Below are 16,939 nucleotides of genomic sequence, written 5' to 3' on the forward strand. Positions count from 1 at the left end.
TGAACCCCTCCTCCAGGGTGTTTGTGTGTGCATGTGTGTGTGTATGGGGGGAGGGGGGGACAGGTGAGAAGGCAGTAGACCTAACCTCTAGGTCTGTGACCATCTCTCTATCCCTCTTCTAATACTTGTGGGGATAGTGGGAAGGAGGCCATAGTGCCCAGCTAATAAATTGCTGACAGCAGCAATTACAGTTTCTGGGACCATCAGGGGGGCTGGGCTTTCCCATGTGAGGGGTGGGGGTGGGAGGCAGGGCCTGGAAATAAGGGTAGGAAAGAGTTACTACACTGGCAATGATAAAGTGATCCAATCCCAGCCTTGGCAAGTGCCCCCGATACCAGTTTTACCCATAACCGGGAGGGGGGAAACAAGCCAAGAAACCAGAAGGAGCTGTCCCCATGTTCCCCTGGGGGGGGATGAGGGGAAACTAGAACTAGAAGCCAAGAACCCTACCTCCCAGCCATAGGCTATCTGGCTGTTTCAAATGCACAGCCTATTGACTGTTCTTCAGCTGGGCGTTCCTATTTCTGCAGTGGCCGCCAGCATGTCCACCTCACCGGATGGTCAGGAAGCAGCCTTGGAGCATAGCACTGACTCATTCATTCAATCGTATTTATTGAGCGCTTACTGTAAGCAGAGCACTGTACTAAGTGCTAGGGAGAGTACAATATAATAAAGACACATTCCCTGCCTACAAGTTTACAGTCTAGATGGGGAGACAGACATTAATATACATAAATAAATTACAGATAAGTGTTGTGAGCCTTGGAGGAGGGATGAGTAAAGGGAGCAAGTCGGGGAGCAGAAGGGAGTGGGAGAAGAGGAAAGGGGGGGCTTAGGGAAGGCCTCTTAGAGGAGAGGTGCCTTCAATGAAGTTTGCAAGGCGGGGAGAGTAATTGTTGGATCTGAGGGTGAATAATAATAATGATGGTATTTATCAAGTTCTATGTGCAAAACACTGTTCTAAGCGCTGGTGAAGGGTGTTGTAGACCAGAGGCAGGGAAGAGGGGTGGGGACGGTGCTAAGGGCAGGGAGGGGTTGGGAGGTGGAAGGGAGGACAGGGATGGACTGACTGGAGCAGGGGCATTGAAGGGTCATGGTAGACTGAAGTTGAAGTGTTGTAGTTGTGGTAAAAGACAGAAATAACTACTTAATCCGGTGATGCACTGAGTTGTTGGTCGAATTGTCCTTGGGCCCTTGAGAGTGAAGAGGCCAGTGATGAGGAGTTAACAGACTGGGTTGGTAGGAGAAAGCAGGGGCAGAGTAGGTGTGAAGGCAGGGAGCCGTTGAAATGCAAAATGTAAAGATGTATGAACCTGGGCCTTTGTCACCTGGGGGCTAGGCAGCCACACCCCGATCTGACTGCAGGGAAGGAGGGAAGATGAAGAAAATGGCCGCTTCTCAGGCCGCATCAGATCGGGAACGAAATGTCCTATAATCCCGGCGGGCATCGCCCCCCCCAACACTTACACACACACAAACACACACATACACACACACACACATACACAAACACACAGTCCTCGGGGAATGGGAGCTGTGGCCCCACAGGGAGATCGAGGGCTTCTAGTCCCAGCTTTGCACACAGAGAGACCAAAAGACGCAAATCAGGCCGCGAGAGAGACCGACCGAGCCGACGACAGCTCCTACAGACGTAGAGGGAAAAGATAGAGGGACAAAGAGCAACGCAGAGGGGGACGGACAGTGGGATGGAGCTAGGCCGGGGAGGAGACCGGCAGACCCAGAGAATGGCACTGGAGGAGGGCTGGGGCTGCCTGGGGTTTGGGGGGGCCCGGTGCCCCGAGGCTGAGCCTGTCGCCGGGTGCCGGGGCTTCCAAGAAAGAGCGGCATTGGAGAGGGCGAGAGCATCCCTGCGCTGGGGCGGGGGGGAGGGGGGAGGGACGGGGGCGGGGCGGAGGGAGGGAGGGAGGCGGGGGCCGAAGCTCTGTCCTTGGCAGATGGTTTCACCCACTGTGCATTGTTTGGGGCCTGTCTCCTTTATCCGCTGTAATCGGATCCAGGCGGGAGGGAGGGAGGGCGGGATCGGGGTTGCAAGGGGAGGGGGCCGCGGCTGGGGAGGGGTGTGTGTGTGTGGAGGAGGGGCGCGGGGGGGCACACACATATTCCAATGCTGCTGGCCCCCGGCTCTCGCCTGTCAAACACTTCATTGTTCGCGGCTGATGTCACTAGCAGTTGTGAGCGACGCCTCTCCCAGGGACAATGTGGGACTGAGAAGTCCGGCCACCCCGCAGGACAGACCCCAAAGGTACGGGGCTGGGGGTAGAAGGGAGGGAGCTGGAGGGGGCTTTTCTAAGGCAGAGTGGGGGCCCTGCGCCTCACCTAGCTTCTGGGGGCCTTATTGGGGCTCCCCCCCGGGGGGGCTTTAATGTGGTGGGAGGGGGGAAGAGCAGGTAGAGCAGCCATCAGGAACCATCCCCCCACCCCTACATCCAGGTATAAGCAGAGACTGCAGGGGAGGTCTCCCCCGATTCCCGGTGGGAACCAGGACAGTTTGTCCTAAACTGGAGGGAGGCGGCTCCTTTTTAGAGACTGGGGGAGCTTGCTAGAACTGGAAACAGAGCAGAGGACCCATCCCCTGAGAGCACCTCAGTGGCTCAGGTTTTTATAGGCACCCCCCACCCCACAAAGGGAGATTTGGAAGGCCGAGGGTATCCCGGGGAACCAAAGCTGGGGGGCTGCAGAGGACACACCCCGCTGTGCCCCCAGGGACCCGGACCCGACTCACGCCTGCGCAGGCTTGATGTACTGGTGGTGGGGCGGTGCTGGGGGGAAACTGGGTGTCTGAGAGCCTGAGGAGGGAAGAGTTCTTCTCAGGGTGGGGCTCTAGAAAAGCAGGTGCTGTTATATTTCTGACCTAGCCCCCTCCCATCCTCCCGCCAAAGCTCCTCCATTCCTCTCCCTCCCCAGCCCAGCTCCCTCAGCATTTCCCCCCGCCACCGCCTCTCCAACCAGGTTTCTAGCTGGCTCAACCCAGGATTCCTAACCGGCCTTCCCCTACTGTTCCCTCTTCCCTCACAGCCCCCCAGCTATCCCATTCCCTCAGCCCACCCCAGTTCACCAGCTTCCCCAAATGCTCTCCAGTTCTCCCACGGTCCCTCATTGTTTCCAAGCCTCTCAGCAACCCCACTGCCCAACCCCTCATGCGGGGAGCCTCTCGCATCTCAACCCAGGCAGTTGAGGCCTAGTTCACCTCCAACCCTTTCTTCCGGGTGGATGCCCTAGTTCTCCTGCCCAGGCTCCCACCTTGTCCCGAGAGGCCATTTCCTGAGACCGCCTGGGTCCCGGCTCTCAGTCCCCCCTCCCTGGAATGCCATTCTCCCTCAGTCAGCCTGACTCGGCCTGCACTCCAGGCCGGAGCACAAACAAGGGACAGATTGAAAGAGATGAGGGGGAGGGGGAGACTCAGCAGGACACTCCCCGCCTGCACCTCCCTTTCCTTTTCCCCCAACTCCCCTCTGCCCTCAACTGGCCTGTCTGTCTGCTCTGGTCCCTGAGCTCCAGAAGAGCAATCTGGCCTGTGTTTAGTGTCCCTTTTCCTGGACCTTGGTTGGAGCTTAGTTCCCCAGTTCTCGAAGAGGCTCTTTCTCCAACCGTAAAGTTAGGCCCAGGGAGGAGAAAGGGTGGGGCCCTTCCCGCCACCTCTAGCCGCCATTTTGAGACCTGTGGCTGGTCATCTTCTGGGCAACCTAGGATTTTTCCCCCCCGCCCCCTCCCCCCACCCTTTTCCCTTTCAGTGGAACAACCCACAGAGGGGTGCGCTTTCAGGAGACCCTCCCAGGCAGGGTATGTTCATCTCAGCCCTCCTTGGGGCAATAGGATTCCAGGTCCGTAAGGATCCTGGACCTCTATGACCACCACCTCAGGCCAAAGAGAATCTTTTCCCTGAGACCCAAGCAGCCATGTGGCCCAGCTTCTCCCAGACCTGCCAGAGGCCTCCCTCCCTCCTTCTTCCCCTGCCCTTCCCCCCCCCCCCCCCCCCCCCCACTTCATCAGCATGCAGAGAGCTGAGACCTGGCCCCTGGCAAGCCTTACAGAAACACAGAGGAATTGTTCTTTTCCCTGCTGGCTGGGGAAGGGGGCCTTGTGGTGAAGGCAGCCCATACAACAGACCAGGGCCCTGGGGGCAGGCTGCGGTGGTGGGGGAACTTTTACTCAGGGTCCAGCCCTTCTGCTTTCCCTTCCACCATCCCTCACTTTTGGACCCACCCCCATGCTCTGTGCTATGGTTTCTCCTTACTTGCCCCTTTACAGCCCACACCATACCCCTTCCTCCTCCTCTCCTGTAGTCTCCCCTAGCTGCTTCTGATGGCCACTTTCCTCATTACTCAGAACCTAGAGACTGAGCAATGGTGCCCATCTTGGTTGGGGGCAGGGAAAAGAGAGGCTATCCACCTTCAGCTCAGCAGTTCTGATTCCCGATACCCCCCCTACCCTAGAGAGTGCGCTTTCCAGGCTCCCCCATGCCCCCATGTTGACTTTGTTTTACCCAAAGGGAAACTGAGGCCCAGAGGGGGAAATTGGGTGCCAAAGTGGGGAAAGAACCAAGGGGATAAGATAGGTGATCCTGAGGGTAGCTGAAGACGCTGATGGGGAAATTCCTGTTCTCCCTCCCTCTTCGACTGTGAACCCCATGTGGGACAGGGTTTGTGTCTGACCTGATGATCTTGGACCTATTCCAGCCCTAGCACAGTGCTTGGCACATAGTAAGTGCTCAATAAATCCCATAGTAATAACTTCTCTTGGGCTGAGACCCAGAGAGGAGGCTCCATTCCAGTTGAAGGGGAGACCCTGGGACTGGACTAGTGAATTTCCCAATCTTTGGTTCCCAGGCACTAGCTCAATATGGAAAGAGCCAAGTTCTCTCAGGTGTGTGTGTTTGGGGTCAGGGGGAGCCCTTCCAGTGAGTGGGGTGTCTGACCGACCCCCTAACTCAAGTCGGACTAGCCCAGTTCTCCCAGCAGATCCTACCCAGTAAGGAATTGGTAAACCACCCTCCTTGAAGGGGAGGAGGGAAAGGGAAGCAGCTGAACTTCTGGGTTCTAGGCCGGATCTATTCGGTGTCTGACCCCACCCCCCACCCCACGACCCTGGGGAGGAGTAATCCTGGGCTGCGGGGTGGGAGCCAGGGAGGTGGGTGGGTGGGCAGTTGGACAGAGGAGGGATTAGGGGTTTAATGCTATAAGGAGCTTGCAGCATCTCCAGAGCTGCTTTCGCTTAGGGTGCCCCTCCCTCCCCTTCTTCCATCCCTCCCTCCTTCCTTTCCTCTTCTGCCTATACTGCCTGTTTGAGAGGGGTCGGGGCTTGCCTCCCTCCCTCCCTCTCTCTTTCCCCTCTTCCTGCTGCTTATGAACCTCTGCGAGAATCAGGGCACCCACAAGCCAGAAGCAATTAACTCAGATTCACAGCAGGAGGCTGCAGAGCTGGCCCTAGCATCACCCTCCTGTCATCTAGCCTCCCCACCCCATGCTGCTTGGCCCCATCCCCCAGCACTCCTACCCTGGCTTCCTCCAGGATTCACTAAGCAGACCTCCCTGACCGGCCTCCTCCCTCCCGTTGCTGGGGTGGGTTAAGAAGGGCTTTGAGGCTTGGCGACTGTTTTCTCACTTGCTCATGCCCTGTGGAGGGCTGATGAGACCTCCTGAGGAGGGAACTGTGGACAGACAGAGAGCAAAGAGCCCCTCAGTCCAGGCCTCTTTGTCTCCTTTTAGCCTCCCTGGGGCTTCACACTCCCTCTCCACCCCCACCCCCCTCATGCTCTGACCTGGTGGGGGAAAGGAATGGCTGCCTGGGCTCATTAAAGAGGCTGGCTGCTAATGAAAGCAACAGGAGAGGAATGGACAGAGGGGCCAGGGAGGGGAGAGGAGTAGGGGTGATGGGGGTTGGGGGGGGAGCCCGAGAGACAGTCCTCAGGATGCCAGCCCTGGCCTCAGTCCCTTTTCTTCTCAGTCCTCTCTTGACCCAATCCCCTTCCCAGCTCTCTGCGGCGCCCACTCTGGGCAAGGCCCTGGCTCCCCCTGGCCCGCTCTCTCCTGTCCTTGCCATGCCCAGACACACCAGCTGACAGATGAGTGGGATATGATGCCAGCACAGTCATGGTTCCTAGCCAGTCAGTCAGGGCTGGCAAGAGGTGGCGTGGCTGGAGGCTGCCTGTCTCCTTCTGGGGCAAGGGACCCCAGGATCCTATCTCCCCGATTACTGGAGGAGCAAATTGCCTCCTGTTCCCCACAGCCCTCACAAGTCCCATTCCAGAGTGGGCCTGCTCCAACCCTGTTCCAGGGTGAGATGGGCTATGGGGCCAGAGTAGGTGGTGCAAACCCGGGGAATGGCTCAGGGAATCCCCCAGGGGCTGGAATAACCCATCCGCCCCGCCCCGGATTGTTTCTGTTCTGAGAACAAAGCCTGGTGGACACCAGAGCTGGAGGGTCTGCCCCCCCCCCAACCCTGTGGCGCTAAACCCCCTCCCCCTCCTCCCCTCCTCCAGACCCTTTGATAGGGCAGCTGTCGCCGGAGACAGCTGGGGGGGGAGGGAAACCCAGAGGCCGAGGGGAGTATGGGGGAAGGGGAGGGGACCGTTGACACAGTTGTCACCACTTGTGTTTTATGGGGGGGGGTGTTAAAGGGAATTGGCGGGGAAGGGCCTCTGGGCTAGATTGGGGAGCTGGAAGGGGGCCTTTCCCTGGAGCTCCCCACTCGCCCCACTTTTCCTCTCTGGTTCTGGCAGCGATGTAGGTGGAAATGGGGAAGGGGAGAGGGAGAATCTCAGGAGGAACTGTGGAGGTGCAGGCAGAAAGCCCCCTCCTCACCACCCCCACCAGATGCTTTCTTCCCACTTGGGTGCAGGGGGGCTGTGCTCCCCCCACAGAGGTGAGGCAGAGGTCAGAGCACCCTGACGCGTGGCAGCCACATGGCGCTGGGCAGGCGCCCAGAGTCCCCAGCCGCCCACCGGCCCAGCCAGGCCAGGAGCAATAAATAGCGCCAGGGAGGGTTGGGCGGAAGGGGTTAGTGGGTTGGGGGGCTGGGGGGGGGGGGGGGCGCGAGTGCTACTGGGAGAAGGGGGAGGACAATGGATCGGGCAGCTTGAGCACAGACCTGGGGCCAGGGTGCAGTCGTTCCAGGGTGGGAGAATTCAGACAGGCCTGAAGGGAAGAATGGGGAGGCCTGAGTCCCAGCAAACTCCTGTAGGGCAGCAGGCAGAAGGGGAAAGCTAAAGGGCATCCCCCAACTCCTGAAGGAAGGGACCCTCAAGTCCAGGTTACAAGAGGAGACCCAGAGAGTTCTGGTTCCTGCCCTCCCCGCAGCTGGGGGTCCCTCCACTCCTCTTCCCTTCCTGTCTCTGGATAGTCCTCCGGACCAGCCGGTGGCCAAACTGGGGAAGCTTTGTTGTCCTGCTCCATTTGCCCTGCTGGCTAGCTATCTCAGCCCAGTCCCATTCCCCTCCCTTTACCCAGGGCTGATCCAGTTTGGGCTACTCAGGGAAGAAAACAAACCCTCCAAGGGACAGGGCACCAAACTGTACTCTTGGTGCTGGCTTCACTTAATGCAGTTGTACCACAGGGCCCACAGAGGCCTATCTCCTGGCCGCAGGGACTCACGGCCCAGAGTAAAGGAGAGTCTCTACTTCTCAGCAGGGGACACAGGACAAATACCCAGTCAACACAGACATGTCGGATCAATTCAGTCATTCTATCGAGATATTCACCCACATCGATAGAGAAGCAGCATGGCATAGTGGATAGAGAAGCAGCATGGCGTGGTGGATAAAGCTTGGGCCTGGGAGTCAAAAGGTCATGGGTTCTAATCCTGGCTCTGCCACTTTTCTGCTGTGTGACCCTAGGCAAGTCACTTCACTTCTTTGTGTCTCCATTACCTCATCTGTAAAATGGGTATTGAGACTGTGAACCCTGCATGGGATAGGGACTGTGTCCAACTTGATTCGCTTGTATGCACCCCAGTGCATAGTACAGTGCCTGGCACATAGTAAGTGCTTAACAAATACCAGCATTATTATTATTTATCAATACCGACGGAGCCTACTGTGTGCGGAGCTCTGGGCTACCAATTTAGGGAATGCACAGGAGAAGTAAAAGATCCAGGCCCTGCTCTTGAGGAGTTTACAGTCTCATGGAGAAGACAAACAGGCATGAATAGACCAATATTCACTCATTGAAAGAAGGTGAGTCTGGAGAGAAAGGATATCCCACCTCTGGGACTCGCAGTTTCCAGCCTTGGTGCTCCATCTCCCGTTGTGGGCCCCGTGCTGGGGCGTCCTGGTCAGTGGGCCGATGGGGGCTGGGCCAGGGGGTCAGCCAGCAGGCTGCAGTTTTGTGGAGAGAGATTTCCAAGCAGGATTAAGGGACTGGATTAAAGTCAGGCAGGACAAGGGGCCAGGACAAGCCAGCAGGGCTTTAATGCTGTGAAGAGGGGGAGGAGCAGCTGGCAGAAAGGGAGTGGGGGGGTGGGGGGGGAGCAAGGGTGTGGTTAGAGGCTAATCTCGGGCTCATCTCAGCCTTGGCTGGTTCTGAGCACCTAAGGGTCTACAGGGGGACTCCCCTGAGTCCTCCTTGGTGCCCCCAACTATGGACAGATGGACAGATGAACAAATGGCTTCTGAACCATTTCCTCCTTTCTGGGCAGCTCCATTGGTGCCCTCAGGGCCACTGTACTCCTGAGCACTCTAGGAGAGAGGGACAGCAGGGCCAGAAGAACCCTCCGGGACCTAATGTTCTCCATAACGAAGGAGGGGCCGAGGAGGTAGGTGACCTGCCCGACTCACTGCCCCCCTCCTCTCCACAGAGCCGTCCTCCTCCAGCCAGTTGCCCACACCAGTTGCCCGCTAGGCGGGGTGAATGCATCCCCACAGCGCAGCCTCGCCAGACGGAATGAGCGGCTCCGATAATGGGCTGGATGAGCCAGAGCTCAGCATCACCCTCACCCTGCGCATGCTCATGCACGGCAAGGTCAGCCTGGGGGGCTGGGGCAGAAACTGGGGATTAGAGAGAGTGGGTCTCTGAGGGGGTCACAGAATGGGAGTGGGGTGGGAGCCTGGATCTGAGGGAATGAGGCACGAGGGGCCCAGAGGCTGGGGGAGTTGGTAGGGCCTGGGCCTGGGACCTGAAGGGCAGAGTTCAATTTCACCCTCAATTTAGCATCCTCTTGCATGGTAAGGGCAGATGGGGTGGGGGGAAGGACTGGGGGAGTTAAGGGGTCAGAGCTATGGGGTACCTTCTGCAGGATGAGAGGACTAGGGAACTGGGAATCTAGAAGGCCAGGCATTTGGAGTCAAGGATCAGAGGTCAGCAGATATTGCTGTCTGGGTCCTGAACTCCTAGGCACAGGGGGCATAGCCCTTCTCCACTGACCCAATGTAGAAGAGGATGAGACAAAATCGATGCCAGGGGCAGAGGGGGATCACAGGGACATCCCTCTGACTCCAGATTTTCTCTTTGCAGGAGGTGGGCAGCATCATTGGAAAGGTAAATTCTCTGCTCTGTCCTGCCCCCATGCCCCCTGCTTGTTCCTGGGGGCCTGCTGGATGCCCTATGCTTGTGGGCTGGGCCTCAGGATCTTGCTCTTTTCCCTCCTGCAGAAAGGGGAGACGGTGAAGAGGATCCGGGAGCAGGTGAGTACCAGAGGGTGAGGGCGGGCAGGAGAGCCGATTCCTCCATCGAACCCTTACCCTCACCGGGCCGCCTTCCCACCCACTACTTCCCTGCAGTCCCAGGTCAGGAACAGGCAGACACAGTGGAATCATTTCTAACAGAGCCAGGGATTTTCCCAGCTGGAGCTGAGGGAAAGGGAAGTGGGTGAAGAGAGAAGAGGGGCTGTGAGGCCTTGGGCCTTCTCCCAAGAAACAGACCACCTTTCCAAGGGGGCTGGGCTTGGGGGGGTAGAGAAGGGCTCTAAGCCCCCCACTCCCCCACCCCCGGATTCCCTGGTCCCTCTCTGTTCCTGCCCAGGGCTTCCCAGCCCCTCTGTCATCCATCCCCTCTTCATCCCCCTGCCCAGGGCTCCCCAGCTGCTCTCCATCCTCTTCCCTGGGCTCCTCCAGCCTCCCCCCTTCCACCCGGGCCCTTTCTGTTCCCTGCCCGGCCCCTCTTTGCCCCTGCTTCCCCCCCCCTCTCCACTCCCAACTGCAGAGCAGCGCCCGCATCACCATCTCTGAGGGCTCCTGCCCTGAGCGCATCACGACCATAACGGGATCCACGGGGGCCGTCTTCCATGCCGTCTCCATGATCGCTTTCAAGCTGGATGAGGTGAGCTGCCTTGTGCCCGCCTCCTCTCCCCACCCCCTCCACTGCAACCCCAAGGGCCTAATTCTGTTCTCATGGTGCACCCCACCTTACCCAAGTTCCTGTTAGCCATTCCGTGGACCTGCCTCGCTCTCCCTAGGCTTCCCTGCCTCTGTCCAATCCCCTGACCTGTCTCCACCTGCCCACTGAGTCACTCATGCTGGGCTTGCTGCCCCTGGGCAGGCACAGGACGTGGTAGCTGCTCAACCAGGTTTGGAGGGCAAGTCTCTCCTTCAGAGCTTGGGCAGAGGGGCACTGGACCCCACCTCAGAGCTCTGCCGCCCACCCCAGCCCCCGCTCCAAATCACCTAAGCCTGTTATCGTGGCGGGACAGGAGCGGGGAAGACTAGGGTTGAGCACCCCCAGTGCTTGCAGCTTCAAACAATCCCCAGGAGGGTTCGATCTGACTGGGATCAGCCCCCTGCTGCTGGGAGCGAGGGCCTAGGGGCAACCGAGTCTCCAAATAGGGAATGGACTTGTCCCGGTTCTTGGGACCGAATCCAGTGATCCCCACCAACCCATCCTAGAGTGGAGTGAGCTGGTGGGCGGCTGGGTCTGGAGCCTGGTGGAGGCAGCTGATTGGTCCCTCTCTTCTGCGTCAGGACCTATGCACAGGGCCCCCAAATGGTGGGAGTGTCTCCAAGCCCCCTGTCACCCTGCGCCTGGTCATCCCAGCCAGTCAGTGTGGCTCCCTCATCGGGAAAGCTGGAGCCAAGATCAAGGAGATCCGGGAGGTAGGGGGATGGAGAGCTTTGGGGGGAGGGGCCCATGGATGCAGCGAGGGGCTGGGCGTGCCCCCTGCACTGAGTCACCACTCAGCAGCGCTGGTCCATCCCATTCTATCGGCTACAGTAAAACCCTCAGCTGGGAAAACTGAAGCACAGAGTGACAGTGACTGGGGCCGAACCCAGGCATCCTGGCCTCCCACCTCCTCCCCAAAGGGCCGGAGGGGCAAGGGTTGGGGGCCATCTGTGGCGGCCCCTTCCCTTCCCGGGGCTCTGACCTACTCTTTCCTTATGTCCCCATCCCGCACCACCCCCACAGAGCACAGGGGCCCAGGTGCAGGTGGCTGGAGACCTGCTCCCCAACTCGACAGAGCGCGCAGTCACCGTCTCCGGGGTGCCTGATGCCATCATCCTCTGTGTGCGCCAAATCTGTGCAGTCATCTTAGAGGTACTGACTGGCCCAGCCCCGCCTTGCCGCCCCCGTCATGGGTTACTGTGGGCCCCCTGGACCATCTGGAGGGCTGGAGTTGTAGTGGGGAGACAAAAGGAGAAGATGGGGGCCCTCCTCAGAAGAGCCAATGAAGCTGACAGAGTGGATGGCTGGTCAGCAAAGCCAGGGGGGACATTAAAGGAGGTGCGGGGGTGGGGGGTGGTTCCTGAGGTGAGGGGATCCGGCCGTGATGAACTGTTCTTGTTTCCTTCAGTCTCCCCCGAAAGGAGCTACCATTCCCTACCACCCCAGCCTCTCCCTCGGCACCGTCCTTCTCTCCACCAATCAGGTAAGGGACAAGGAGATGGGAGTTGAGAAGCCGGGGAGGGGAGGCCAGGGGGAGATGGACTGGGACGGTGGTGCCCCAAAATAGGGGGACATAAGGAAAGGGAAGCAGGGCGACTCCAAACCTTCTCTTCCAGCTATCCATGAGCCTTTCCTCCACCTAAAGTTATCTTTGTAAGATCAAAGTGGCATCGACCAGAGACTGGGCTGAAAAAGTAGGAAAACCAGCAAGATAGAGAGATGGGGAGAAAGAGATAGATAAACCAAGAGACAGGAGTGACTGATACACAAACACCCACCCAGGCACACATGCACACAACCAGGCACAAGCATGGATGCGCACATACACACCCAGACGCATACCTAAGCGTAGGCATGTACACATGCCTAGATCTGCCCCCCACCCCCCGCAACCAGGGATAGGCATGTGCACCTGCACATATCCACACAGGCAGGCACACATACACAAATAAAATATTCACCTTGGTGCTTCGACCTGGTCCACTGCAGCCGATGGCTCATTGCCCAAGTCGTGCCAGCAGGTGTCCAGCTGCTGAAACCCAGAGCTTGGTGGCTGGGTTGCCAGTGCCGCCACCCAAAAGCAGCAGTGGGGCTCCAACCGCCAATACCATCAGATGGAACATGGAAGCAGCCTACCTGGAAAGTTCCGGGGGAATGGCCAGGAAGCTGTGGAAGTGGCTGCTGCTTCTGTGGGCCCCCTCCCACCACCCTTGCCCAAAGTACAGCCCTGACATGTCCAGGCTGAGGCTTTTTGGGTGATGGGTCAGACCCCGAAAAGCCTGATGTCCTGCCTGAAGCAGAGTCACCTCTCCCCACTCTCAACCTTACCTGCCCAACTTGATCTCTTCAGCTGCTGTCCTGGCAGCCCTCCTGACTCCCAACCCTGGAAGCTCCACCTCTCCTGCTCCAGAACATTTCTTGTCTGGGGTTGGGGGGCTCTCTCCTCACCCCCCACCCCGTGCCGGGTGGTGGGGGGAGATAGGGCAGCAAAGGGGACTGGCTGCCCATGGGCTGGTCGGGAGATGCTCAAGAAGTGGTTTGGGGTAATCCCCCTTTCTCCTGCTTTCCCTTTTTGAGCCTACCAGAAGAATACAGGGATGAGAAGACCAAGGAACAGAGGGCCAGAGGGAGGAGGGGAATGACGGAGGGTTCCTGGGATGGGAGACCAAGGAACACAAAGACAAGGAGCAGGGGAAGGGAAGGACCAGAGGAGTAGAGCTGGTGCGGAGTCAGGAATGTCCAGAGGAAAAGGGAGAGGCACATGGGGCCTAGCGGAATGAGCGTGGGCCTGGGAGTCAGGAGACCTATGTTCTAACCCTGGCTTTGCCACTGGATTGCTGTGGGACCTTGGGCAAGTCACTTAACTTCTCTGGGCCTCACTTTCCTTATCTGTAAAATGGGGATAAAATACCTGTTCTCCCTTCTTAGACTGTGAACCCCATGTAATAATAATTATGGTATTTGTTAAGCGCTTACTGTGTGTCAGGCACTGTGGAGGGCAGGGACTCTGTCTGACCCTATTATCTTGTATGTACTCCAGTACATAGCACCCCGTGAGTGCTTAATAAATACCATCATAATTGTTTAAGGATAGAGTAGCCCTTTGGGGGCTATTCCCTAGTTTTCCTGGTAATGCTGCTCCTGCCCCACCCAAAACCCCCTCACAGGGCTTCTCAGTGCAGGGCCAGTATAGGGCAGTGACTACAGATGAGGGGAATCAGGTCAACAGTTCTCAGTCCCCTGCCTCACCCCATCCCCACCCTCTGTAGCCTTTCCCTTCTAGGGTTACACAGGGGCTAAGGGGAAAGGAGGATGGGAAAGAGGGAAGAAGAGAGGGGACGGTACAGAGCACGGGTGATGTTTCTGCTGGGGCTTCTAATCCCCCCCAAATGAATCAGTCGTGCTGACGGTCCTGCTCCTTCTAGGTCAGCAAGCTGCAGCAGCTCTCTGGGCCTCCAGGCCCCTTCACCTCTCCCACCGTGGTGCCAGGTGAGCAGGCTTGGGCCGGGTGGGGACATCCAGGCCGGGACAGAGCCAGGGGGAGGGATGGGATCGTTCCTGGGATTCTCACATGGGTGGGGCCTGGGGGGCCAGCTCAAGAGGTGCTCAGCAGACTGGCTTCCTGTGCTTAGTCCCAGCTCCCCAGGCAGTGGCTGTTGGCGAGATGAGTTTGCAGAGTTTCAGAGCATTTCCCGGTAACGAGGGGGAGGAAGGGAGGGGTTCCTCCCAGTTCCCCAGACTGAGCTCTGGCCCAGTGTCCTGCAGTAAGAAAGGGAAGAAGGGCACCCAAGCTGTGCCCATCCCTTCTGCATTCAGGAGGGCCCATAGGTGGTCAGGGGTGGAGTTGGAAGGGCCCCAATAACACCTCTTCTTCCTGGTCTCAGGGTTGGACCCCGGTGCTCAGACCAGTTCCCAGGAGTTCCTGGTTCCTAATGATGTAAGTAGAGGTTCTTTGAGCTGCTCTCCCCCCAGCCCTGGGGCTGGGAGAAAAGGGGCAAGAGGTGGGGGCGGGCGGGGGGTGGGGAAGAAGCACCGGGGAGTTGAGGGATCCTGTCCCCAGCGCTAGTGGTGCTTGGAAGGGCCGTGACCCCGTCCCCTTTCCGTTCCCCTCCGCCCACCCCTTTCCTCCATCCTCCCATCCCCAGCTGATCGGCTGTGTGATCGGACGCCAGGGGAGCAAGATCAGTGAGATCCGGCAGATGTCCGGTGCTCACATCAAGATCGGGAACCAGACAGAGGGCTCAGGGGAGCGCCACGTCACTATCACCGGCTCCCCAGTCAGCATCGCCTTGGCCCAGTACCTCATCACTGCCTGGTGAGCCAGAGGCCAGGATCCCGAGTGGGTGGGGGGAAATGAGGATGGGAAGACAGGGTGGCAGCCAGGCAGGCAGAGGGCTTGGGTAGGGCAGCAACATATCCCAGGTCCAATGATCACCGTACAGGATGCCCTTCTCAAACAAGGGTATTTATTGAGCGCTTACTGGGTGCGGAGCGCTGTACCGAGCACGCCGGAGAGTACAGTACAACAGAGTTGGTAGACACGATCCCTGCCGACAAGGAGCTTGCAGCCTAGCGGGGGAAATGGTCATTAAAGAAATTACAGAGAGGGGAAGCAACAGAGAATAAGGATCTTTACTTAAGTGCTGTGGGGCCGGGGGTGGGGTGAGCGTCAGTGTGCTTAAAGGGGCACGGTCCCACATAGGTGATGCAGAAGGGAGAGTGAGTAGGGTGGGAGATGAAAGCTTCAGCCTGGGAGGATAGAATTTTACTAGGGTCTTCAAGATGGGGAGAGGAGTGGTCTGTCAGATAGGAAGGGGGAGGGAGTCCCAGACAGGAGGAAGGATGTGAGCACGGGGTCGACAGCAAGAGAGATGAGATTGAGATACAATGAGTTGGTATTGGAGGAGTGAAGGAGGGAGGATAGGTAGGCAGGGGAGAGCTGATGGAGTGCCTGGTGACACAGGACATCCGGGGCACTTTAGGTTATTGGGCAGGAACCAGTATTGATCTGTTTTCTCTCTTCCCTCGCCCTCCTGCACCCTTCCTTTGACTTTCTCTCTTCATCTTTCCTCCCAAACCCATCTCTCTCCTCTCTTTCATCTCTTCCCCTCTGCCCCATTTCTCACCTATCTCTTCCCCTCTCTCTGGCACCCCTCCCCCTACCTCTCTCCAGTCTAGAGACGGCCAAGTCTACCTCGGCAGGGACACCGGGCTCCGGGCCCTCGGACCTCCCCACTCCCTTCTCCCCACCCCTGGCCCCATCGCCAGCCCTGACAGCTCTGCCCGCTGCTCCCCCGGGCCTGCTGGGCACACCCTATGCCATCTCCCTCTCCAACTTCATCGGCCTCAAGCCCATGCCCTTCCTAACACTGCCTCCCTCCTCTCCTGGCCCACCCGCCGGTCTTGCTGCCTACACTGCCAAGATGGCTGCTGCCAACGGCAACAAGAAGGCCGATCGGCAAAAGTTCTCCCCCTACTGAGGCCAGAGAGAGGCGGGGGCTTTGGGGGTGGGGGAAAGAGAACCATTACCTCCCCAAGGCCCAGCCAGACCCACCCCCCCCCCCCCAACCAGGGAGGGGAACAGGGAGCCCCCAGACCCACGGGGGGCTGGCTCCAACCCGTGGGCCCCACCCACTCAGGGGATGGACCCTAACTTAGGTTGAGCAGTTTGAAGAGTGGGCACAGGACCCCCCCCCACTAGGGTCTTGGGACAGGTAGCACCTCAATTCTGCTAGCATGGATACTCTCCCCGCCAGCAAGCTCTGTGGGAAAAGGGAGGGGAACCTTACTATCATGGGGCCACAAAGGAGAGGAGGGGTTGGGATGGAGCTGGGTAAAGTAGAAGCCCAGCCTCATCAGGTTCTGTTGTTTCTGACTGCCCCACAACCTCCATCCATCAAAGTCCACAACACAGGGACAAAGGGACAGAGAAAATATCAGCTGATTCCTTAACCCAGGGCCAAGCATAGGGGTGGCAGATGAGTCTATTTGGTCTGCGCCTCAGCTGCCCTTTACAGAAAATGGGGACATGAGTCCCTCCCCACATCATTCCCTGCCTGAGTCGGTGCCTACGGAAGGGGGTACCAAAGGAGTGCGCTGAGAGGGAGAGAGACCCAGCAGAGAAACCACTCCAGCAAGTAGAACATCCCTGCCCATTGCCCCCATCCAGGCAGGCTTGGTACCCTTTCTGTAGACCCAACCAGCTTCCCAAGCCTTCACCCAAGGTCCTCCTCTGCCTCTGCCCACACATTCCCTAGCTGAGCTGCTCTACTTGTGAAATTGGGAGCAGCTGGGAACAGGGAGACCCACCCCCACCAGTGCTTTTCCGCTCCAGTCCCCCTGCCCCTCCACGGTCAGAGAGTGAAGCTGAGGCTCAGAGAGGCCCGGGACCCAAACTCTCCCTCCCCGCTGCTGGTTCCCTGCCGCTTGGCTGACACACCTACACTGGATCCATTTGGCTCTGCCCCAAGGGAAGGCTGCTAGAATCCAAGGTCCACCAGGCTGGTGGGCCCTGCCGGGTACACGGAGGAGGGGCATTCTCAACAGCCAAGACTCTGTACAGTTTTTTCAATCCACTTTTTAAATAAATATTCTCAGCGACCCGGCCAGGC

General features: G+C 58.4%; 1 protein-coding gene across 2 annotated transcripts; it reads left to right on the forward strand.

Annotated features, from left to right (window-relative positions):
• The first annotated feature begins 2,117 nt into the window (after positions 1-2,117).
• Positions 2,118-16,928, forward strand: PCBP4 (poly(rC) binding protein 4). 2 transcript variants are annotated; one of them, XM_038770834.1, is made up of 12 exons: positions 2,118-2,263; positions 8,812-8,975; positions 9,468-9,491; positions 9,605-9,637; positions 10,155-10,271; positions 10,910-11,041; positions 11,352-11,480; positions 11,737-11,811; positions 13,754-13,817; positions 14,213-14,265; positions 14,474-14,643; positions 15,502-16,928. In XM_038770834.1, the coding sequence occupies exons 2-12, from the start codon at positions 8,865-8,867 to the stop codon at positions 15,806-15,808; spliced, it is 1,215 nt and encodes a 404-aa protein (XP_038626762.1). In that variant the 5' UTR covers positions 2,118-2,263; positions 8,812-8,864; the 3' UTR covers positions 15,809-16,928. The 2 variants fall into 2 exon arrangements, with proteins under 2 accessions (XP_038626762.1, XP_038626763.1); XM_038770835.1 differs by lacking the exon at positions 10,910-11,041.
• Positions 16,929-16,939: the final 11 nt, after the last annotated feature.

The sequence above is a fragment of the Tachyglossus aculeatus genome, chromosome X2, assembly GCF_015852505.1.
Source record: "Tachyglossus aculeatus isolate mTacAcu1 chromosome X2, mTacAcu1.pri, whole genome shotgun sequence".
Classification (NCBI taxonomy): Eukaryota; Metazoa; Chordata; class Mammalia; order Monotremata; family Tachyglossidae; genus Tachyglossus; species Tachyglossus aculeatus.

Coding starts and splice junctions, on each gene's coding strand:
- PCBP4 (XM_038770834.1), top strand. CDS start 8,865: ATGCATCCCCACAGCGCAGCCTCGCCAGACGGAATGAGCGGCTCCGAT. Junction 10,272..10,909: donor TCGCTTTCAAGCTGGATGAG/GTGAGCTGCCTT, acceptor CTTCTGCGTCAG/GACCTATGCACAGGGCCCCC. Junction 14,644..15,501: donor CAGTACCTCATCACTGCCTG/GTGAGCCAGAGG, acceptor ACCTCTCTCCAG/TCTAGAGACGGCCAAGTCTA.